This window comes from Trifolium pratense, linkage group LG1 (assembly GCF_020283565.1).
Source record: "Trifolium pratense cultivar HEN17-A07 linkage group LG1, ARS_RC_1.1, whole genome shotgun sequence".
Taxonomy (NCBI): domain Eukaryota; kingdom Viridiplantae; phylum Streptophyta; class Magnoliopsida; order Fabales; family Fabaceae; genus Trifolium; species Trifolium pratense.
The window spans coordinates 36,760,363-36,785,221 of NC_060059.1; the positions used below are offsets into that span (position 1 = coordinate 36,760,363).

General features: G+C 32.9%; 2 protein-coding genes across 2 annotated transcripts; one reads left to right on the forward strand and one right to left on the reverse strand.

The window, feature by feature from the left end:
* The first annotated feature begins 2,359 nt into the window (after positions 1-2,359).
* Positions 2,360-6,988, forward strand: LOC123924548 (E3 ubiquitin-protein ligase SINAT5-like). Its single transcript, XM_045977492.1, has 3 exons — positions 2,360-3,096; positions 5,740-6,126; positions 6,431-6,988. Exons 1-3 carry the CDS (start codon positions 2,848-2,850, stop codon positions 6,791-6,793), a joined length of 999 nt encoding a protein of 332 aa, XP_045833448.1. The 5' UTR covers positions 2,360-2,847; the 3' UTR covers positions 6,794-6,988.
* A 3,899-nt stretch (positions 6,989-10,887) lies between these two features.
* LOC123912652 (probable pectinesterase/pectinesterase inhibitor 61) lies at positions 10,888-15,218 on the reverse strand. The gene is made up of 3 exons (XM_045963236.1): positions 13,974-15,218; positions 13,059-13,195; positions 10,888-11,821 (listed from the first exon to the last, which is right to left on the reverse strand). Exons 1-3 carry the CDS (start codon positions 14,981-14,983, stop codon positions 11,127-11,129), a joined length of 1,842 nt encoding a protein of 613 aa, XP_045819192.1. The 5' UTR covers positions 14,984-15,218; the 3' UTR covers positions 10,888-11,126.
* Positions 15,219-24,859: the final 9,641 nt, after the last annotated feature.

Below are 24,859 nucleotides of genomic sequence, written 5' to 3' on the forward strand. Positions count from 1 at the left end.
GCAGCTGATAGTTGATTTCATAAACTTTGCAAATGATATATCTTTTGAACATCTGGTTCAAACTATTTTATATGAGGATCAAGATGAGATAATAATAACTATTTTTTTTGGTAGAAATATAATAACTATTTATTTCAAGTGATTCATTTGATCTTCTGGTTCATATTTTTCAGCTGCTTATTCCCTCCCCCTAATATTGGGAAAACTAATTCATTATCACTTGAAAATTATCCTTCTGGGAACAAGTCCCAAATTATTGGCTCAATATAATTTATAAGGGATGAAGAAGTCGTATCAAATATATTTTCCCAATATTCTTTAATAATTCATCGTATTGCATTATATTGGAGCAATTAGAACATACCAACACATCCAAAAATGCTTATATGAAAAATATTAGATTATAAAACTAAACTTAATTGAAGTTAAGGGGAAAACTTTCGTATAATAATGTATTGGTTTGAGCGAATCAATATCTCAACATATATATTTAAATGTTCCCAAAAGATAAAATAAAACTTAGAAGTATTGATCTCATAAGTATCGATCATGTAATTAACTTTAGACGTTTAAAGAATGAATCTTCAAGTCCATTATTATTTTTTGTTTGTATGAAAATATTCTACAAGATATTCTATATCAATTTCAATTGACATTCAATACTTATCAAATACTTTCTAGAAAATTAAATATTAAATGAGCTCTTAACCAAATTAGTAAATAAAATAATCTCACAAACTTCTGGTTGTGAGTTGACAACAAACACACATGTGACCATTTCGTTGATGCATAAATTAAAATTATTAAAATCTAATTGGTCCACATGATCATGATCGATGTATCGATTTACAAATATCACCTTTCGTATATTCTAAAACAAAAGATGCTCATTTACTTAATTTATCAATTTTCTTTGGGAACTAGTAATACACAAAAAATATTAGATTGAATGAACTTCTGGTCATTCAATACATATCCATAGGAAATTTTCGCATCATAATTGATCAGAGATGACCTAACTGATCTTGCCAATTACAAACTTATTATGATTTGTAAACTTCTGGTTTACAAGAACATGTGTTTCAATTGCACAAATATATATGGGTCATGTTAACTTGTGCCCTAAGGGCACATGTTATGCTAGCTAAAAATAGAAATATATAGCATTTAATGATACAAAGAATTTAATGCTTAGAGAATTGAATACAACACAAGTTAACATTCTCCAATATATATAAGTATACCCCAAACTAGAGGCAAAGGTTGATAATATGATATTCATTTATGCGAACATCCTTCAAACATAAAAAATTTCTTTAAAGACATAAAAATATACAATACTCCGATATAACAATATATTGGTTCCTTTTTTGGCAACGTGTAACTTTGTTTCTCGATATAACAATATATTGGTTCCTTTTTTATATATAAGAAATGTATTGTTTCTTCTGGAGCCTTCAATAATTTTTTTTTTGTACTACCAAATATAAAAATTTAATTCCTTCCAAAAAAAAAAATATAATCTTTAATTTGTCATGAATAGCAATAATTTACTTGCATGAGAATTAGAAGAAATATTTATATTGATTTCAGCGGAATAAGAAAATAGTTGCATTTAATTTTATTTATTTTTATTTGAAACCATAGTAGCATTTAGAATTTAAATCAATAAATTGATTTAAATAAGTAGCTGAATAATTAAAATAAGTTTATATTTGCAAACTTTAACCGAATTATAATTATAAGGGTCTTGCTAACCGGTGTCCCCGGGGCACTAGTTAAGGAACCAAAAGAAGAAATAAAATAAAAGTTGTGCATGGAAAACATCAAAATATAGACTTTTGTTGTATTGACTACACTATTTCCAAGTAAAACTTTCTAAATTTGAATCCTTAACAAGTGCCACTGGGGCACTATTTAGCATTTGCCTAATTTATAATTATAATTATATCATGCTGATAACGTGTTATGAACTATTTCTAAGCATGAACAATAATATGAAAGAATATAGAAGAAAATAGATGAAGGGGAGAAAGGAATAGAGTATTATATTATTCTATTCAAGATGTGCATTACATAGTAACAAATGATCCTATTTATAAGACACATTTAGGGACAAGAAAACCTACACAATAATGGACATTCATTACATATTATTATTCATAAAAAAAACAATTTTTTATTTATTTTTTAATATTGAGGATCGAATGGAGTGCATAGTTATTATTACTGTTACTACAGTGGTAACCAAAAAAGTAAACTGCAGTTACAGTAACTAAAATGAAATTTATTGTTCTGATCAAATCATGATGATAATGAACACGTGTACACTTATAGTTGAAATGATACCAGAATCGTTACAAATTCATTTTCTCTACACTTACTTTTGTCACTTTCCATCTTTTTACTTTCATTATTACTCTTTATTACAACTAAATCCATCCACCGTCAGATCACTAAATCACCCATTCAACATTACAATCCAACGGCCCTCATTCACCCTCTCTCTCTCTCTCTCCCACTTCACACGACGAGACAACCTAAGAGAGAGAAAGAGAAAGAACACGAAGAAAAGAACCTGTTCTTGTTCTTCCTCATCATGCTGTTTGCTTCTTCAAAATCCACTCTTTTCATCATCGATCCATGATCACCATCCCCATTTTCCTTCTCTTATTTTCCTTTTCTTCTTCATAAAAATTTTCCCGGGAAAAAAAGACAGAGAGAAAGGTTTAGAGAGAGAGAGAGGGTTAGAGAGAGAGAGAGAGATACCCAGATAATTAAAACGGTGAAATTTTGGATTTTGATAACTGGGTATTTATTTCTTTTTGATTTGGTTTAATTTTATGTATGATGGATTTGGATAGCATTGAGTGTGTTTCATCTTCTGATGGAATGGATGAAGATGAGATCCAACATCGAATTCTTCATCCTCATCCACATCATCATCATCACACTGAGTTTTCTTCCTTGAAACCTCGTAATGGAAATAATAATAATCATGTTGTTGGTTCTACAGCTATTGCTCCTGCAACTAGTGTTCATGAGTTGTTGGAATGTCCTGTTTGTACTAATTCAATGTATCCTCCAATTCATCAGGTTTGTTTCTTTCTTTTTTTTTACTCAGTTTTCAGTTTGTTTGTGTTTTTTGTTATATGTAATTGCATGTTAGGTTTTGATTTTTATGCTTATTGTGACTTGTTTGGTTAATTTTATTGCTTTTTAGTGTTATTTAGTTGATTTGTTCTTTTGGGGCTTATGAGGATGTGGTTGTCTTAAATTTGGTTTTGGAGATTTTGTTTTCATTTCATTGCGAAAAGCATTTTGTGTAAGGTGAATTCTTTGGTACACATCTTATTTGGATATATACTTTACTGCTGAGGTGGATAATTCTGGATAATTCTGATCGTTTCACAAACAGTGTTTATTAATTTTTGGACCTATCATAATTATCCACCTTAACGGTGTCCTGGTACATATGCACATAAGATGTGCACCGGAGAGTTCACCTTTGTGTAATCGATTAAGTTTGTTTGGCCATAATTAAAGGAACTGATTTGATGTATATAGAAGTAGAGAAAGGGTTCTGATATGCTAACTACTGGTCTTAGAGTTTTGGTTAATGAGTTAAATTTTGAAATTATCTATTTCCAAGTATTGGTTAAAATCTGCCTTACCAAAATGCTTGCAATGGTAGTTACTAGTAAGGTTAGGTTTGGATTGGAGTCAAGAAATTTGCATTGGTGTCAAAGTTTAATCTCGTGTTTGTTTTATAAAGAAGTATTTGGGCAAAGGAAAGATTCTTGTTGCAGCTTAATGTTTTCTTTTGTGCTTAATAATTGAAAATCGATTGGTTGGCTTAGTGCTATTACTTTCGAGTTCCATAAAGATTGCACATTCGAGATATATAAGTTGATATTTAGGTTGTATGATTATTTATGCATTCTTCTTCTAAAGCAATGAACCATGTGTTAAAATTTTGGCAAGTAGTTAACAAATATTGTCTGGTCTCTTGAGATGAAGTGCATAAGTTGTAGTGAATCTCGGTTCCGTATAGCTTGTTAAAATGCTTTAGGGTTGTAGCATGTCTTTAATACGGTGAATTGTGACATATGTACTAAGCATATGTCACGTCAGCGCCATTTTAGATCTATTGTTTTGGTTGGGTTGAAAACTTTAAGATATAAAACCATTAGAACCCTAACCTAACAACTTATGATTTTAATAGTGTTGGTTATTGGCATGGTATTAAAGCCTTTTTGACAAAACGGTTTGGAGTACAATCCTTGTTGCTCTCAATGTTTCATTAATGAAGTTGATTTCACATGTTCTGTTGGGCTGTGATTCTGTGCATTGTTTGTAGCCAAAAGGAGAGGACATGCTAGATACAAAATCATTTTTGAGTGCCTTTACCTACGGTTTAAGCTTTTAGGGCAATTATTTATTGACATGATATCAAAGTCTCCATCACCAAGTTTCCGGTAGTTCCATCAGTGTCATCTCATCCGTTTCTTCTAACTGAAAGTTTAATTTATAGCAAATGGTGGTAAAAAGAGGCTGTGCATTATCCATATTCCATTATTCAATTCCAAAGGGCCTTGCATGAGTAGGCTTGTTAGAGATTTTGAAGTCAATTTTGTGCTTCCTCTAAGCAATGTGGGACTAAACCCACCCCGCACATGAAGGCAGCCCAAATTTGCCACAATTGGGGTGGCTAGGGTAGGACTGCAATTAAGCCGGAATTTCCAACACACCCTCTTTACGCTAAGGCCCAAGGGCCTAGAGTGTGGAAGATGTGGTCAACCCAACAATGAATCAAGGATTTTGAACTGTCCGGCTATGCTGGAATTATTTCCAGATCTCAGTTTTAATTTTTTGCTAGGATTTCACACACGGTTAGTTCTGGTCCACTATTGTTTTAGTTCAGTTTGAAGATGTTACACCTAGTTGGGGCTTCAGTTGTGGTGGTTAGCTCTGCTCAATATTGTTTTAATTTGGTTTGGAGGTTTTACATCTTCATTTAGGACTTCAGCTGCAGTAAGTGCTGGACCAATATAATTTTTGGTTTTGTTTGAAGTTGCGACTACTTCCGGTTCAAGCTTCTGCTACTTTTGGTTTATCTGTTGTTTGTGAGAATCAGCAAGTGAGAATCAACAATGACATACTGAAGAACCTTATGAGCATGAAGCTTAACAGTCCAAATTAAGGCAGCTAGAGATGGACCACAATTAAGACTCCATAGTGCACAAACCATTAACTTCAGCAGTTGTAAACTCAACTCTATAGATGCATCTGACATTCCAAAGTGAACTCATTTGCAAAGGAGACAAACAGTGTTGTATCGAGTCACAAACCAACCTAACTGAAGTCACAAACCAGAAAACAAACCCATTGCAACTTTACAATGAACGCAATTCTGATGAGTTGAAACCCAGGCCCACCATCCTTCACTCTTTAGTAATTTTGGACCTTGTGATATGTTGACTTTTCTATCAGTTTTGAACTTGTTTTACTCTTTTTGTCGGTTAGGTTGGGAACCTATCTTATGATTTATGAATTTCCCCAATAAATTTGAATGTTACTTGATATTTACTTGCGCATTTCTATTCTCTATTTACTTCCTCATTTGATACCTTCCAAAGTTGATATTATATCATGATTGAAGCATATTAGTTGGAACTTGATACATGCTGGAAAAACTAAAACGGCAAAAATAAAAAGTAACAAATAGCTTTCTTGCAGTGCCACAATGGTCACACATTATGTTCCACATGTAAAACAAGGGTGCACAATCGATGTCCGACTTGCAGACAAGAGCTTGGAGATATTAGGTGTCTGGCACTAGAGAAGGTTGCCGAATCACTTGAGTTACCATGCAAGTACTATTCTCTTGGATGTCCAGAAATCTTTCCTTACTACAGCAAGCTTAAGCATGAGCTGATATGCAATTTTAGACCATACACTTGTCCTTATGCTGGATCAGAGTGCTCTGCTGTTGGCGATATTTCCTACCTCGTTGCACATTTAAGGGATGACCATAAGGTGGACATGCACACAGGATGCACATTCAATCATCGGTATGTGAAGTCAAATCCGCGTGAAGTAGAGAATGCTACTTGGATGCTCACTGTAAGTGATCTTGCAATATAATTTTTATACATTATTTGTACCCTCCCTCAAATATTTGAAGTGGAATATTCTGCTACTACGAATTTTGTATTTCTTATATTCACGCAATCACACAATTGCCAGATCAAAACCGGACTACTAATGTGAGACTTTGTATTTTGGACTCAATTTACTAAAGTTTGAACATGAGCCGTTTAATCTTGATCCGACAGTGAAGATCGCATGACTGTGTCAAATACGTGATTATGTGAATCGTGATTATGTCATCACTACCTGATTCTTCTCTTTGGCATTTCTATGATAGGTATTTCATTGTTTTGGCCAATACTTTTGCCTTCACTTTGAAGCTTTCCAGCTAGGCATGGCTCCAGTTTACATGGCATTCCTTCGTTTCATGGGAGACGAGAACGAAGCTCGGAACTATACTTATAGCCTCGAGGTTGGAGCAAATGGAAGAAAACTCACTTGGGAGGGCACACCACGGAGTATCCGTGATAGCCACCGTAAAGTACGAGATAGCCACGATGGTCTGATAATTCAACGAAATATGGCCCTCTTTTTCTCTGGTGGTGATAGGAAGGAACTGAAACTAAGAGTCACAGGAAGAATATGGAAAGAACAACAGAATCCAGATGGTGGAGTGTGCATACCAAATCTTTGCAACTGATGTGGTTTTTATTGCATGTGTGTGATGTATATCTCTACACTACTACACCAACTTTGTGTATGTTGTAAACTTGTAATAGAGTAAGGTACTAATGTGATGGCTTTGGATTTTTCAGTCTTTTTTCAAGTTGTGTAATAATCATGATTTGGAACTGGGATTTGTCTTAATTTTATGAGATTAAAGAGGTTTCTCCTATAGAGAAGGTTATTTTAGTAATTAAAACATGGTGCATGAAATAATAATGTTAAGCAAGACATTTTTTTATCCCTCCAATTCCTAGGAGAAGAGACCTAGAGTTCGGCTGTGAGATGAATAAAATTTAACTAAAAATTATTCCTAACAAAAATTGAACAAGTTCTCCCGAACAATTTGAGTCCAATCACTTAGTTAAAATTTACAGCTATAGTTCACCGTCAAATTCAATTAACTTTCAATTTATGCTACCTAAGTTTAAGAGTTGATTAAGCTAATTTTAACTACTAGTACATCCTTCCAAGTTTATTTTACACAAGTATAAAACACCTAAAAATGCAGTAAATAAACTATCCAATAAAGCATTCTACATCACAATGCAACATTTAAATCCAATTTTACCTATCAAAATGTTGATACACATATTCTAAGTAAGATCTTTAGTGAGAAATCCAAATTATGTTAAACGTGCTCTATAGTTATAATATAATAGTATGCATAAACATTTTTATAAGAAAATTAGAGTATTTTACCATCAAAATCCCAAAGAATATTTTCAGTACATGACATCGCCCATATTTTATGCAAAGATAAGACCATAAAAAACACAACAATGAAACACATCTCTTTTAAGTAACATCAACATCATAAATTTCAAGGAAAAAAAAAACATCAACATCATATAGATTCAAACTAACTTCAACCAAAATACATTATCCACCAATTTAACATCTAAATACCACCAAGTATTACGACTTCAGCATCGTTTCATAAACTTACTTAAGCGATTCAAATCCAGTTTCACGATAAAAATTGAAAGAAATATCATATTATTTTTGTTGTCGTAAATAATTCATTGTGAGACAAAAGAAATACTATCAAATAAGATACAAATATCTTATTGTAACAGATATTTGGAAATCATACAAAAGTGATCGACAGAGAAATCCGCAAAGTGTCTACACCAATCTCTCTCTTTCATCTATGATGCTTTAAATATGATGTTGAGAGATTAGAGATGACAGAAAAATCTAAATCCGAGAGATTCACTCGAACTCAAACCAAAGACAACGGGCGAAACCCGAGTTGACTGAGTTTGGGTTTGGGTTCGGGTGACACCCGATAATATGGGTGTGAGTTTGGTATCAGTCAAACCCACACCCGAAACTCATACACCCACCCGAAATATTTTATAATTACCTAATTACCCTCATAGTCTCCCTCAATTTCCTTGAAAGACTTTAATTTTATTTGTAATTTAATTTCTGAAAGTCTATGATGTAATTTCTTGAAAGTCTATGTTTGAATTTCCTTGGAAGACTGTAATTTTAGTTGTAATTTAATTCAAAGTCTATGTTGGAATTTAATTTCTTAAATTTGCAAATTATTTTCAAATGCGCTGCGGGTTTGGGGGGAAAAAACCCGAACCCAATAGGTGTGGGTGTTGTTTTGCCACTCGAACAACCTTTGAGTTTGGGTTTGGGTGATGATTTCGGGTATGAGTTTGGTAAGTGTTAAACCCGCACTCATGGGCGCCCGTTGTCATCCCTACGGGGACGTGTTCGGGGTGGGTATCAATGTACCCATTATCCACCCCAAACCCATCTTTTGAAATCGGGGAAAATCCAAACCCGAACCCAAACCCAGTCAACTCGGGTTTTCCCCGTTAAAGCGGGTAGGGTTTGGGCGGGTACCCACGAATATGAGTTTTATTGCCATGTCTAGAAACACATACATGGTGTGTCATTGTGTCATTGAAATCTATGATTGACTTAGCATCACTTAACAATTAACATTTTTTGCAACGCATGTATATTCCTCCTGATGAGCAAGCACAAAATATACAAGCAACTTCAAGAGATGTACCAATCTAATGCTTCCTAATATGACTCACTAAAAAAATCATTGAATGCAATCAAAATTTATGCGTTTTGGCATCAAAAATAGTAAGATCAATTGCACAATCGTGCTCTACAACAAAGAGTAGAAGTAAGGTGTTGTGTAATCGTGAGATGTATTATTTGAAAAAGTGAAAGTTGAACAACATATAGTATCTATAAACGGATTTAGATTGCATGCAGTTAAAACTATGTGTAGATATGATGGATCTGACCATCCGATTATGATCAGACGGTCTAGATTTAAAGCAATCATTTAGTTCGATAAAATCTTTTTTCAATCTGAAACGTCTAATCATGATTAGACGACCAGACATGTCCTGACTGCATGCAATTTAGATCCTTTATAAACTCAATACATTAAAGTTTTGGATAAGTGGTGTCTAAGTTTGCTTATATCGTTGCTTTTGACCAAATGTGGATGATTCCCCTGAACTCTCCATATAATCCGACAGTGATATTTAAGTTGATGGTTCTGTTGGAGTTAATTGTTAAATCTCATATTGTTCAATCTCTTAAATAAAGAATGAAGTTAAAAAATTAGCTATTTGAGAACTTCCACACTGCTTAGTATGGTGAAGCAGGAGAAGACCAAAACTATATATTGAACTTCCACATTGCTTTGTTTTTAGATGCACAGTCACTAACACTTTGAGCGTGTATTTGACTTGGTTTAAATATTTGCTTTGTGAGAGTATAATTGTACTGGGGTGAGAGTGAAAGAAGGTTAATTATGTGTTGTAAAATTTTTCACATAGTAATAATTCGTTGGTTGTCGATTAGTCAACAATTGTGATTTTTTTTCCTCTTGTTTTGGAGTTTCCACGTTATTTACTTACAGTGGTATCAAGAGCTCTGGTTCGATAAGATATCACAATTCTTAGTATGCTTTGTGGTTGTACTGTTTAGGGAGATTCTAACTAAGAAAAGACTTGGTATTTAAGTGTGTTTCCGAAACACTAATTAAGGAAGTCAAAAGAGGTAAACTTTGTGTTGAAATTTTTTTCTATATTTAAAAAAGATGAAATATACAAAGTTCCAATATCATTTTACTAGGCTTCTTAACTAGTATTTCTGGCACTAGATGACATTTTCCTAATAATAATTGTTAGATGGCATGTGGAGGAAAACCATCCTAATGTTGTACATGTGAGTTGAGCTTGTGATAAGGAATACACATGTCAAATTAATGTCAAGAATAGTGTGTCACTACCCATTTCCTAGTTGGTGTTTGGACATGTTTGTTCCCCCTTTGTCCTAAACAACCACCAACTGACCATCTCCAATAAAAGAGAAGATTAGCATAGCAAATCTGAGGTTCAAGACCCTTCAATTTTGAGAGAGATATGCTCACCGGTCACCGCACGATACCCACATGCCACATGATCATGCAAGTACCCCAATTAGGACATATAGTCAATATGGATTTGTAAATTAATTTTCTTCCCTAGTAAATCATAAGTATTCTTCATAAGCAATCGTAGGGATTAATTCTTTAAAATAACTAAAATTCTTTTAAAAAAAGTTGACATCTTTGAATAAATATTTTTTCTACCGTAATTGAATTGTTTTTTATTTTTAGTAAGCGTCATCCTTTCTTATCTATTATGAGACTAAATTTTAAGCCTATAACATTGAGATTTAATTTAGGTAAAAAGAAAAAAAAATGAGATTTACTAATTATCTTTACCAGACTATTTCTCAAATAAGCGACTCAAAGATCTATTGAATCAAATTTTAATACATTTGATTTGGAAACAGTGTATACAATTATTCTGGAAACAGTGTATACAATTATTCATATGTATTGTAAACATCATTAGTACGATAATATTAATTTATGGGTCACATGTCACATGATCCAATAGGCCAAGTTGGAAAAAATGAATATGCTAAAGGTCTAATTGTACCTTTTTCTAAGTTTTCTTTTATCATCAACAATCAACGAATATGAAATGAGAAAATGGTACAAAAACTTCTTGAGTCAACTATAACACCTTGGACTTTTTGAGGGGAATAATACAATTACATTACCTATATTATATAAAGCCTGATTACAGCTTAACATTTATTATTAGCATCATTGACAAAATAAATTTTTCCCAGTAATCTATATATTTGGTACAATTAAGCCAAAAATAAAACTATAAAAATAGAATCCATGTGTTCCCCCAATTGAGGTGTTAATTAATTTGGACTATGTAACAATGTAAATTTCTTTCTATAGATATCTGCATTGGTGATCAAGTGGATAACCCGGCCAAAAATGCCACTCCTGTAGATGGTAACCACGACGAACCGGAGATGAATTGGGACACGGTGTATCTATTGGCCTCCACAGTAGAAGTAATGACTCGGTATCCAGGCCATTTGACCCTTTGTCCGATAGCTGCACCCGGGCCAAAATTCATGTACTCACCATAATACAATGTATTTAAAGCAAAGTCTCCATTCCATTCCAACCATCCGCGTGGTTGCACGTGACCACCCATATAGGACAACATGTAAATGGTCCTAGAATACATTTTCCACGGACGACCTAAATATGTTTCAATGCCCTTTGATGAGGCTAGATCTGGGGCAGGTAGGATCCGACAATCATGAATGGAAATACCCGTATTTTGATTTGGATCTTTTCTATTTTGAGCCGTGATGGTGTTCTTTTGTTGGGCCATGGGCTTGCGAGCATAAATGTTGCACTTTTGAAAAACAACCGCAGCATTTCCAAATATAAAATCTACGGTGCCATAAATGTTGCATTCGCGGAAGAATTGACGGTTGGAGTGGACATAGCATGAGTCTTGGTACCCAATAATGTTGCAGCGGTACACCACCGCGTGATCTGCTCCAACACGGAGCGCCACCGCTTGGTGCTTCTCCGGTCCAGCATAGTTCTCAAATGTAATGTCACGTGCCATGAAGCCAGGACCACTAGCAGCTGCGTCAAGTAACAATTGTGAATTAATTAAACTGAATAAATTAAGTTACAAAAACTATATTAATTCTTGACTAACTAAAGAATCAAGAATAAGATATTGTCGATAACTTTGTCTTGTAATGCATGATTGACCTGTAATGAATATTTTAATTTTGCTTATTTAAATTGATTAATGTTTGGGTCTACAAAGAAGCAACAAATTGATTAATGTTAAGGCAGATTAATATGGTATGATGACAATAAAAGTCAAGAAGGGAATGATATCATTTAGGAATGTGGACGCGTAAGATTTCTGCAATGTCACGCTTTAATAATTAATTAAGTTTTAACCTTAGAAACACTATATAGAATTATATGGCTTGGAAGTAATTAAACTAGAAATCTTCTCAATATCATTATTTTTAGAATTAATGAATTGGGTAAAATTAACCAAGTAGACTAATCATTAATTGGTCCAGTGGTGATTGACGTTGAACTTGACAGGGAAGATCATTTTTCGATCTTCCGCAACTGCAATCGGAAGAGGTTGGAACCCCTTGATGTCAGAACTGACCCTCAAACCAGATCAAATTGGTGTTAAAAACTAAAAAAAAAAAATCAAAATCCCAACTAAATAGAATTCTGGTATTAGTACTATTTTACCCTTGTTGATTTTTTGTCTGTAGACAATTATAAAAAACTACTAAATTTATCGACATTTATATGTTGAATTAATCTTTATAGAGGGTACAATTTTACATTATGTGAAAAGAACAATAATGCATGTATTGATGACATGAACATCACGATCAAACAAGCTGTTTTTGTTTCTAAATTAACAGGGTGTCAACATAGAATGTTCCATCATAGTAAATACAGAAACTGTGGGGGCAATATAATCCAAGTAAGTACACTTTCAAAGTGCACTTCGAGTTTGAAAAAAAAAAAAAGTAAAAAACATGCAACTAGACATTACAACAAAGAGTATTCTAAAATATGTCAAACAGCATGCCACATGTAATTTTCCATATATATTGTATAGTATCGTGCATGGACATGGTATTTATCCATAATTTATAGTATACTCTATTATTACTTTACTATTCAATTTAAATACTACTTTTTATATTTAAAATAAAATTATAAAAGTGCATGGAATCTTTTATAAAAGGAAAAAAAAAAGCATATACACAACCAACTAATCAAGAATATGAAAAGGAACCTCAAAAAAAAAAAAAGAATATGAAAAGGAATTTACCAAAGGAAGCGGTGTGGAAAGTAGTCATGCCATCTCCAACACTTCTTTTTCCTGTAATGACAGTTTTACCCCTCCCATCTCCTATAAACATAATATTGGTTTTCTTTTTTCCCACCTTTAAATTATTCTCTTCATACCTGAAAATTCCACCATCATATTAAAAAGTTAGATCATATGTCACACTTTTATCTACTCAACTAGCAAAAGTGAAAAACACTAATAAATTACCATATTTGGCTAAATTATATAACACTAGGTAGTATTGTATTTTGTATGATCAAATATTAATTTAGCATTGTAATTAACTAAAATTTTAAATTTACTGAAAAAAAAAAAACTAAAATTCTTTAATTAGCAAAAATTACTATATCTAGTTCAATATTAGATCAAATATCTTAATTTTTATTGATTTAATATTCACATATATTTAAAATCGAAAGTCCAAAGTAGCACGACAAATACCTATTTATAATTAGAAAAACATAATATTAGCTCAATTTTGTTTTGATAAAGACAATAGCAAAAAAACTTCACTATCAGTCCTTCACAATAATTATTACATATGTTTCAAATTCATGCAAATAAACTTCTTTCTCTTTTTTGTCAAGAACCTCTTTCTAATTTCTGGCAATAATAATAACCCATCACCGACCCAATTTCATTTTTCTTGGTATATATTATATCACAATCACCACCGTCACTACAATTATATTTATATAGTATAGTCAGTTAAATAAAAACAAAAAAAAAAATATTAGTCAATTTTTTTTTTGACAAGGACTCAAAAAAAATTATGAAAAAGTACTACGTCCGTTATCTCGGAAATTGTACACCTTTTAGTAAAAAGTTTTAATAATAATATTTTTCTTTCAAAACCATAAAAAAAAATAATTAAAAATTTATTTACTAAATTACCTTCCTGCCCTCACATAGATTATGAACCGACGGCTACTATGATCCGGTGCTCTTTTAATCGCTTCAGTAATTGTCTTCACCGTTCCGTTACCGCTTTTCGAAACGATAACATCAGCTTGAATCTCCGATACCGGTAAACTCAACAATCTCCTATCTCGTTTCCTAAGCCATTTCGGAAATTCTCGCGAGATATCTCCGACAACATCATCATTATCTTGTTTCTCAATTCCCAATAACCGTCTCTTATTCTGTATCGGCACTCCAGTAAGATCAAAATCTCCACTCCCTGAAAATATCGCGAGAGAATTACTCACTAGTTCCGATAAATCCTTCAAATTATTCACCATCTGATCCTTAACGGTGCCGCTAATGTCTTCAAATCCTTCCATACATGTGTCTTGGTTAGTTAACGCGGCACTGAGCCACGTCATCACATCCTCTGATCCCGCGGCATTTGATGGTTCATCGTCGCGGGAAAGAGTCGATGACATGGTGGTTAATGAATCCATGGACATTCTGATTGAGTCCATGGATTCGTCCATTAGTTCCAGGCAATCCTCGTATGCAGCGCGAACTCGTGAGTTTGACACTGCATACGAGAGCCCTGAGGATGCGAAGAGTGCTTTGCTGATGTGGCGATGTGTCATGTTGAATGAGATATGAACTAGTTGTTGCTCGGAGGCGGCGGTGGAGCCGGGGAAATCTAGGAGGGAGTTTATGCATAGTGAGGGGTATCTTGTCTTGCTACAGGTTCGGGAGATTGCTTGAGTTGGTTTGGCGCGGTGGTTCGCGGAGTTTTGATCATTGGATGAAGCACGGGAGCGGATTACAGTGATTAGTGTGGCGGAGATGGCGGAGGCGATGATTAAAGTGACGGCGAGGATTGAAATCATGATGAGTTTCTTATTGTTTTTTTGAGATGAATTGGATGTGGTGGAGTTTGTTAGAGGTGCGGTGGAGCGACGAGATGAACCACCTGGATCCAACGGTCCAAGTCTATCGAAGTCCATTGTGATTATGATGAGGATTTGAGAGTGTGTGTGTGTGTGTGTGAGAGAGAATGAGTTAGTTATGAAGTATGAAGAGGTTGTTATAGTATAGTGGTTTTTTATAATGTTTTTGCTTTAAGAGAGTGAGATATAGTGATTTGGTTTTTTAGTGTAAAATGTGAAAAATGAAAATGTAAGTTATTAGGTTGGTGTGAAGTCGATATCTAAGAAATTAGCTAGCTGGATGCTACTAATTATTCCAAGTATTGCTCATTGGATGGATCAATATATAGAAGATGTTTTCATCTACTTTCTCTCTACTTTCTAATCTTTTTTTATGACATGTCTCTTCCTTAACCTATATTTTAGTAATATGTTATGTGATGTGTTTGTTATCTTTAGTCATGTTGTCCAAATATGCATGTAATTTCAGAGATTAATCATTTAAGTATTAACAATGCTATATTTAGCGAAATTTTCTTTCACAAGATATCGCGAAATACATGTTTTAGTTTAAGCAAATTCTCAAAACCCACTTTGACTCTTGACTCGGGGAAAACAAGGTGGAAAAGGATTTAATTGGCCAATCATAGTAATTTGTGATTTGTTCATGATAATTCCTATCGCGACATTCAACAATTTCCTTTAAGTTTATATGATAGGATTATAATAGATCGCCTAATTTGATTCGGGGTCAGTTCTGATATTAAGTGATTTCAGCCTCCTTTCGACCGCAGTTGTGGGGGATCGGATTGTGATCCTCCCTACTAAGTTCAACACTAATCACTATTGAACCAGCTCACGATTGATTTTAAAATTGATGAACGTAACTTAGAATCTCTGATTGAATTGTAAGGGATAGACCTGAATTATGTCATTAAGTGTGTTGAAAATATGATGTGTTTGTTTGGATGTTCTTTTTTAATATAGTGACATCCATCATTATAATTGAATTTATAAAACGTATGGAGATTGTGAAATTGGATTTAGATAATGTATGATGAGTAATTAAATACGTATGTGCGCATGATAAATTCTTAACTAATTCGAATATTTTTGTTTGTTCTATAAATTAATAGATGGACTAAGAATGAAGAATTTTAAAATACTTTGGAACTTTATGAATTGGGAAATAAAAGGGACTTTGTGCCTTGAGTTTCTTAACTATTAAGCTAATGCTCCAATGACACATATCCTTGTCGTCCAAACTCTAATGTATTTTTTAATTACTTTTAGCCTTTCTACTATATAATCATGTCACAAAAAGTTCCCACTTATTCTACCTATTCTATTGTTCATAAATTCCTTTTTGTAAGTTAGAAATTGCTCTCTTTTTAATCTTTATTAGATGCTTTATGGGTTGGGGAAATAGCTTTAGTTCTGCGTACAATTTATGCTACACTTTTCATCATATTCAATAATTTTTGTTGTAAAAAAATTGTACACAATCATCATTTACTTAAAAGATAGAAAAAATGTTTTTATTTTTACATGAAAAATGTTTTATTAAAATATGTTGTTGTAGTACAACTATAGGAAATCCAAAATATAGTTGAAAGTGGTACAAGAAGAGTATAATGAAGTAATGAACATTTTTCTTATGAATTTGCTCAAATTGTACTTGTATGTATTCATCGTAAAAGACCAAAATTTCTGTTGGGTAGAGAAACAGTTGGCAAGACTATAATGAAGTCAACTCTAACCAATTGATTTCTAGAAGTAATATGAATGCATTTTAATTTTAATATGGAAGACTTTTATAAGGACTACTTTATCTTTAGATAGACCAAATGATAAAATTAATACAAACTCACAATTAGTGCTCGGAGAACATTAGTTAATTAATTAGGATAACCCCAACTTAATTCATGATTTTAACAACCTAAAACACTACATTGATTCAAGACCTTATGACCAAATCTGGAAAACAAGAACATAACAACACCAAATATGACTTGCTATGCTTCCCCTATAAAAATGTACTACTTTGTAGTTATTATGAAAAGCATTCATTTATTCCTGACCAATTGATGTATTCATCACAAAAATCACTGAAAAATGAATTCATAAAAAAAATGTAGCATTCTCATACAGTATCGTAAAATCTAACTCAATTAACAATTCAAATAATCCTTAGTATTTTCACCCGCATTCGATTACGAACTTCGCAGTTATGTGTGTTTCTTATAGTTCTTGTTGCATCATCTATTGGCCAAAAAAAAAACCACCTCACAATGTTATGAAAACAATTTATAAATAAGAATTTAAATGATAAAGCTTTCATTAAATAAGTACAATTATGCTTATTTATGTCTTGTTTGCTTTGTTAAAATAAAAACATTTTCTAATTTTTTATAAAGTAGCAAAGATATCATCCACACAAAATTGTACTAATTCTCTAAAATAACTTAAATTCATTCAAGAGATTGACTTTATAATTGTAAGATTTAAAATTTTAAAATATATCCTATAAAAAGAGATAAAAACAATACATCTTATAAAAAAGGATAAAAATAAATCTCAAAAGTGTCATATATTTAAGGAAAGAAGCAATATTGTTGTTAAATTAATGTATTTGTTATTTTTATAATCAATTGAAATTTTTGTATATAAAGTCATGATTGATGGCTTACTAGTATATACTATGTTCACTATAACTATTTCATTATTCTAACTATTTATAACAAGACTTTCAAGATTTTGTCAAAAAAAAAAAAAAACAAGACTTTCAAGAAATGTTATTAATTCATCAATGTAGGATAAACCCCCCAACCCCCATAGTGGAATTAAGGGTACGTTGTATTGGGCAAGTAATTAATAATTAAGGACCACAATATTAACAATTTGTCCTAAATGAATATGGAAATTTTACCTACGAAGAATAGTATAGTAGTAGTGAGTGGTCCATGCACTCAGATAGTTAAGGACCACAAACCTTTTTTCTTTTTCATCAACGAATAAAGACTTTTATCTATGAGTCACAAGTGGTTCATGAACTATCATTTTGCTCAAATGCTAGACTAACAACTCACTCATTCGTGTGCTTTCATTACCAAGTTTCTCACAAGCTAAGATTTCTAGCTACAGTGTTCATGTGTATAAAGGGAGGTAATGAAAGAGAAAGTTCAAGTGACACGATTGAGATTAATGTGGCCATCAATTGTTAACATGACACTTTAGGAAAGTTGCTTCAATTATTTTTGTTATAACATGGTTTCATTAAAAGGGAAAGTTCTATGGCTTAAAAATAGATGACTTGTAAAAATATTTATGATTTTTGGAGTGATAAGAATTGGTGGCTGACGTCAAACAGTGAACCGTTAAAATTCAAGTTGGTAGAGGTACAACGCTCAAGTATTTATGATTTGGAGTGATCAGAATCAATGGTCGGCGTTGAATAGTGAACTGTCATGGTTAAAGTTGGTGGAGATGTTTGCAAACATTCCGACGCTCAAGTTAGTATGAGAACATGAAGTGAGAGATTTTAGAATAGAAAATCTCTATCTTAGTCCTTATGGTAAAGAAGTATATATAGACCTGGGTGGAGATGTTAATCATTGATAACAACACTCATAAATGATCAAATTGATGGTCATTAAATTTTTTTATTAGCAGTAGAAACGTTTAAGAATTGGAAAGATCCAACAATTTGTGATTTCGTCAGTTGAGGTTTCCAGAATGAATCTATTGACTCTGTGTTATTGGGCCGAAATAATTAGTGGTGAACATATGGGCCTCAGCCCAGTTCAAAACAATTTATGATGACATTCACAACATTTTTTGTATATTTCTATTAATTTATCTTAAAAACATCTACTAATGATACATAAACATTCACGACATTTTTTTACTTGAATACAATCTTGTTAATTAATCATGCTTATATCAACATGCAATTTTTTCACTTCATTTAAGTTGTGATAATAAAAAGTGAATATTTCCAAGAATGATGAATATAGTAAGGCAATGGCGTTATCAATAAGGCAATAGCAATAGTGGAGACTTCATCAATAAGCAATCATTTGTGATGCTTATGTAATTCCTTCCCCTTCTTTGCCTAAATGCTTTACAAAAGTGTTTTCCACTATAACAGTAAACCATATTGGATAGTACATTATATGTTCCTTATGACACGATTTGTAAAATTATTCTTTTTTCTATTTTGAGCTCTTACTTCAAATAATATGATTAATAGCTTTTTGTATAGTTCTCATATCCAGCTTGATGATACATTAATGTTTCTATAACTGTGATTAAAGTATTACTCCAATATTCTTTTTTAAATTATTTTAAAAAATATTTTCCAATATTCTTAATTAAAAAAAAGCCCTATCTTCACCACCCTTTTAAAAACCAAGTTGCAAACAAAATGCAATCCAAGCAACTAGGTATGGTCTAGTGATGAGGGGTTTGGGTAGTACGCTATAGGTTCTGGATTCGATTCTCAGCTCATTGTAAACCAAAACAAAATGTAATCCGCACTATGATTTTTCAAAGTTAACATTTGAGTTTGTCAAAATCCCTAATATATTATGGTTAGATTAGATGTTTGGCCCCCAAACCGAATTCACCCAAAATTGATATGTGAAAAGTAGTTGTCTTCCTATGAGATGAGATCAATGTAATGGACCCATTTAACACCGCCAATTTTATCCATGTTAATTTATCAACAAAACAATCATCTAGGTCTGATGGTATCGGTGTTACAAAGAACTCCTCATCGCTCAAGTAAAACGATACCAAACATGGTCCAACGTTGCTATAATTTTCTTCACACAACCAATGACATACTCCATCCATGTAGACTTGGGTGTCGTCAATATAAAACAATAAATACGGCATGTCAACATGAAGTTTCCTCAACGAGTTACTTCTTAGACTATATATCTCCCAAAAGGAGTCAAAACATGTGAGCCTCAACTGGTCTAAAGTTATAATTTCTTCTTCGGTGTCGTCATCGGATTGAGCTGATGATTCTAAATAAACATCTATAAACCGAATGACCTTATAGTCATTTATATATAACAGGGTCCTAACCAAATCCGTGAAGATAATAATCAACAGAACAACAAACATAACCCCGAGCCTCATCTGGGATAGACAACTCAATCAATTGTGCCTCACTGTCAGGAAGGAGCTTGATTGTTTGGGTAGCTGGGTTCCACAATACAATGTCATCATAACCTCTTAGGATGAAAGATGGTGGAACATGTTCATTATTATAAGATAAGAACTTGTTAAGGAACATGAAGTGATGATTTTCAAATAAGAGAGACCATGATTTTTGAACACATTCAAATCCTTTCAATGACTTAAGAGGCAATTGGTGGGTGGGGTGTTTTGTTTCATTGTGTCTCTTGAGGGAGACGAGCCTCTCCATTTTTTATCCTTGCTTTATCGTTACTAATGACAACGTTTTGAGAATATAAATGTAGCAATGTGAGAATAGGTAAGTAGTTTTTTTTTTTTTTACAATATCGGCAAATGATGATCGAACCTAAACATCATGCATATTACCAAATTCTTCACCGCTAGACTAAATCTAGTGGCTTAAATAGTTAGACCAACTAAATGTTACATTATTGCATTGGTAGGTGGTAATAAGAAATCAAGCTCTGATACCGACAGACGCAGTACGGAAGCGGGAAGGATCAGCAAGCGCTAATCCTATAACAAAACACAGGTTCACAAGCGACAAACCTGTCGGATAAAAGCTCTGGAATCCACCAGATTTCCGGAATCCAGCCGAAAGAATAATTTAAAATCCACCAAATTCTCTATATTTTATTGAATGAAAAAGTTACCTTGAAGGCTACAATATTTTACTTAAAACTAGAGAAATATAAAATTAACAAATCTAGCTAAAAGATAGTAAAATAAAATAACAAACTTAGCTAAATAAAATTATCAAATCCAGCTAAAATATAATAAAATTAAATCTATTTAAAATAATAAGAACAAACCGCTTCTCCTTTGTAACCAAGCTCCGCAATTATTTTGGTACTTAAATCAAGCCAACCTAGTTCATTATATTTTCTCATGAAGAATATTTCTCCTTTCATCTCCACTCCAATAAGACGCTCAACACAAGATAATGGTCCAACAATTAAGAGTTTAGTCCACGATTCCTTCGTACCAAATTCACCCAATATTTTTATGTGAAAAGTAGCCATCTCTTTATAACATGAGATCAATGTAATGGACCCATTTAACAACGCTAATTTTATCTATGGTGCTTTAACATCAAAACCACAATCTACATCTGAGAGTAAGGGTGTTATGGAGAACGTCTCATTGCTCAAGTAAAATGATACCAAACATGATCCACAATGCTATAAGTCATTTAAATTTTAAAAATATTCGGCTATTAATTTAAAGATTAAATGTACCGGTATATGCCAAATTGAATAATGCACCGTTAAAATTTTATAATTTAGGTAATTCAATAATGTGTAGGGTATGACGTAAATTATTCTACTTTGCATAAATAAATAAAAAATGTGTAGGGTAGAGGTATAGTTTGAGGGGTATGAAATAAATTATTCTACTTTTTTTTGTTTTGTTTAGAGGAGCTTTGCTAGTTGGGTTGGGGGCGGGGCGGGGCGTGGTACTGAAAAATTCTCTTTCCACCCCTCACGTTTCGGTAAAATTTACACTAAAAAACAACTTCAGAATGTATTTTCTGAAATTTTTTATGTGCTAGGGGATGAAAAGGAAACATGAAGGGTGGGAAGAGAATGTTTCCGTGTGACTTGCACTAGAGAAATTTATTAAGCCCAAGTAGCAGAGGCTATGATCAAATATTGGTTTTTCTTGAGAGGACTGCTTTTCAGAACCTTACTTTTACTAATATATACTCAATCTTAAGTTATAAATAACTTTAAAAAAAAATATCAAAAACTATAAATCATTTTACAGTATTAATTTACTAGTGAATTAAATAAATTTTTTAGCAATTTTTTTATCTCTCAAATATTTTTCGTCACAATATTTGGATCCTGCTTTTAAATCAACTCATATGTATCTTCACATATTTGAATGAGTTTTTGTCTTCATATTATAATATATACTATAAGAATCTCTGGTACAAAAATCTAAAACTTTTCAACCCAAGGATAAGATGTCTCTCCAAATAAGTTGTGTAGTGTTGTATTCAAAGAAAAAATGCTCCAAAGATTCTGCATCATTACAGAAGTTACACACACCATCTGTCATTACTCTGATACCAGCCAATCTATCCTTAGTAAAAATGCAGTGCATAAGTATTAACTAAAGAATAAATGTAGCACACATTTGTTTGTAGGTTGTGTATTTTTTCTTCTCCTATTGAGTACTTCTTATACATTGGAGCTTATTTATATATATTTTCGCTGATTAAAAAAATTAGTAGTATTTATTACTCTATTTGTTTTTAGTTCTTTTAATTTATCTTTTTCATATCATTTATATATCTTTCTCATACCATTTATATATGAAAGATATTTTTATGAAATAAGTATAATATTTTTTGTGTGGAAATACTGAAATGACTTAAAATTTATTATTTAAAATACAGTTGTTCAAACTAATATATGAGTGGTTGATGGTATGATAACACCTTATTTTCATACGGAATTTATTGTGGTTGATGGTCTTTTCAATTTTAGTAACCTTACCAAGCATTTAGATTTCAAGCACTAAAAGTAAAAATGCTATTCATTTATTTTATACACAGTATGGTAGAGAGAAATGATTCAACTTGAGGCATGGCAACAGAACCCGTACCCGCGGGTACCCGCCCGAACCCACCCCGAGTTTGACGGGGAAAAACCGATTTGACTGGGTTTGGGTTCGGGTTTGGGTTTTCCCCGATTTCAAAACATGGGGATGGGGCGGGTAACGGAGATATTGGTACCTACCCCGAACCCGTCCCCGAACCCGCCCGTTTATATAAAATTACTATATTTTGGAATATTGGTTTGTACCGGTACTATTTTATGGTTTTGATAATTTTGGTTTGATATTTTGGAATATCATTTCATTTGTATGTTTAATGCATTGAAAATTTGGTTTGTACTTTATTATTTGAAATTTTTTGTATTGTATGTATGTCAGCGTTTAGGAAAATTTAGCGTTTAGAAAAATTTTGGGTTCGGGTAAGGTTCAGCAGGGCAGGGCAAGGTTCGGGGATACTCGAACCCATTTGGGTATACCCGAACCCATTTGGGACGGGGATTGGGTTCAATTTTTCATCCCCATCGGGTAATGGGCGGGGAACGGGTATTTATCAATGATTCGGGTATGGGGAACGGGGAAGGTAAAAACCGTACCCGCGGGTACCCATTGCCATGCCTAGATTCAAGACATAACAAAATATTTCTTACACTTCCTAAATGCCTATTTTTATAGTCCAGCATCCCTTGATCTATAACGAGTCTTTTCTTAGATTGAGGTGTCAATGCTAATAAATTGTGACATTGAGATTCATATGCAGCTCGTCCGTTCACGACATGTGAGGTTGAAACACGCGTAGCTCACGTCATTCGTTCGTGCAAATCATGTGGAGCAGGAGCATGTGTAGTTTACATCATTATGTTCGAACAATATAACTAGAGGTAGAGCTCAACACGGTATGAATGATCACTCTGAGCTCGTCGTGGTGTAAGTTGGGTTTAACATGACCTAGACGGTCAAGTTGAGGTAGATATGTTGCATGTTGAAGTGGAGCTGATGATAAAGTTGAGCTAGCCCTGTAGAAGCGGGACTCGTGATGGTCTGGTGGTCAAAGTGTAATATAATTCATATGGTATGGTCTTCGTACTAGTCCAAAACTAAAGTTGGAATCACAAACTCATATTTAACATCCAACACGCCTCAAATAAGATTAATGAAGAGATAGAAAACTTCTTTTTTTTTTGACTAAATAAAAGATAAGAGAGATAGAAAACTTAAATTAAAAAGGCTAAACTGCAGTTTTGAACCCTCATGTTTTCTAATTGTGTGATTTTGGTCTGGCTAGTTTCAAACGAGCGATTTTGGTCCCCCTAGTTTCAAACGAGCGATTTTGGTCCCCATATTTGCCCCATTTTGCATTTCTTGATCCCCGTTGACTATTTTGACCAAAAAATTGCTGACATGAATTTTTTGACACATGTCTTAATTATATTGGACAACCTATAAAAAAATTTATATTTATTTTAGAGAAAAAAAACAAAGAAGGGTCACCCGAGTCTGTTGAAACTAGCCACATGCATACAATGTTCCTTGCCATGACGGATGGAAGAGTTGTTCTCATTAAATTGACAGATCGATTATATAATATGATGATGTTGAATGCATTGTCGGTTAATCAGCAGATATTTGCAAAAGAGACTTTGAAAATTTTTACACTTTTGGTCAATCCCTTGGGAATAAAATTAAAAAGTAATAAAATTAAAAAAGAGACATAAACCAAACTTGTGTACAATCATTAATTCACCACATATCCAAAAGTGAAAGTGTCTGAAAAATTAATTAATATTTCAGTCACATACTGTAACTGTGGAGACCCCGTAATTAAAGAAGAAAGAAGAAGAAAAAATAGAATAAATAAAGGGTCTTGTTAACATGTGCCCTTAGGGCACATGTTAAGATATATCAAAATAGAAATTTATCATTTAATGATATAAGAAATTTAATGCTTCAAAAGTTAAAATGCACAAATTAGCATTTAATAATTTCTATTTTTACTTTCTTAACATGTGCCTTAAGGGCACAAATTAACATTCTCCATAAATAAATACTAACGGAGTGAGTATATGTGTCCTGCTACCACATTTAAAGGAGCATCATTGTCAAATATTAAAACCTCAACTTTTTATAATCAAACATATTGTCAATGATGTTGACTATGTGAACAATGAAGAAACTATCCAATTA

Bases quoted from the DNA above. Each gene is read 5' to 3' on its own strand.
- LOC123912652 (XM_045963236.1), bottom strand. From the start codon at position 14,983: ATGGACTTCGATAGACTTGGACCGTTGGATCCAGGTGGTTCATCTCGT. The intron at 13,196-13,973 runs GTAATTTAGTAA...TGGAATTTTCAG, and splicing joins ATCTATGTGAGGGCAGGAAG to GTATGAAGAGAATAATTTAA. The intron at 11,822-13,058 runs GTAAATTCCTTT...TACTTGACGCAG, and splicing joins TTTCCACACCGCTTCCTTTG to CTGCTAGTGGTCCTGGCTTC.
- LOC123924548 (XM_045977492.1), top strand. From the start codon at position 2,848: ATGATGGATTTGGATAGCATTGAGTGTGTTTCATCTTCTGATGGAATG. The intron at 3,097-5,739 runs GTTTGTTTCTTT...GCTTTCTTGCAG, and splicing joins TGTATCCTCCAATTCATCAG to TGCCACAATGGTCACACATT. The intron at 6,127-6,430 runs GTAAGTGATCTT...TTTCTATGATAG, and splicing joins ATGCTACTTGGATGCTCACT to GTATTTCATTGTTTTGGCCA.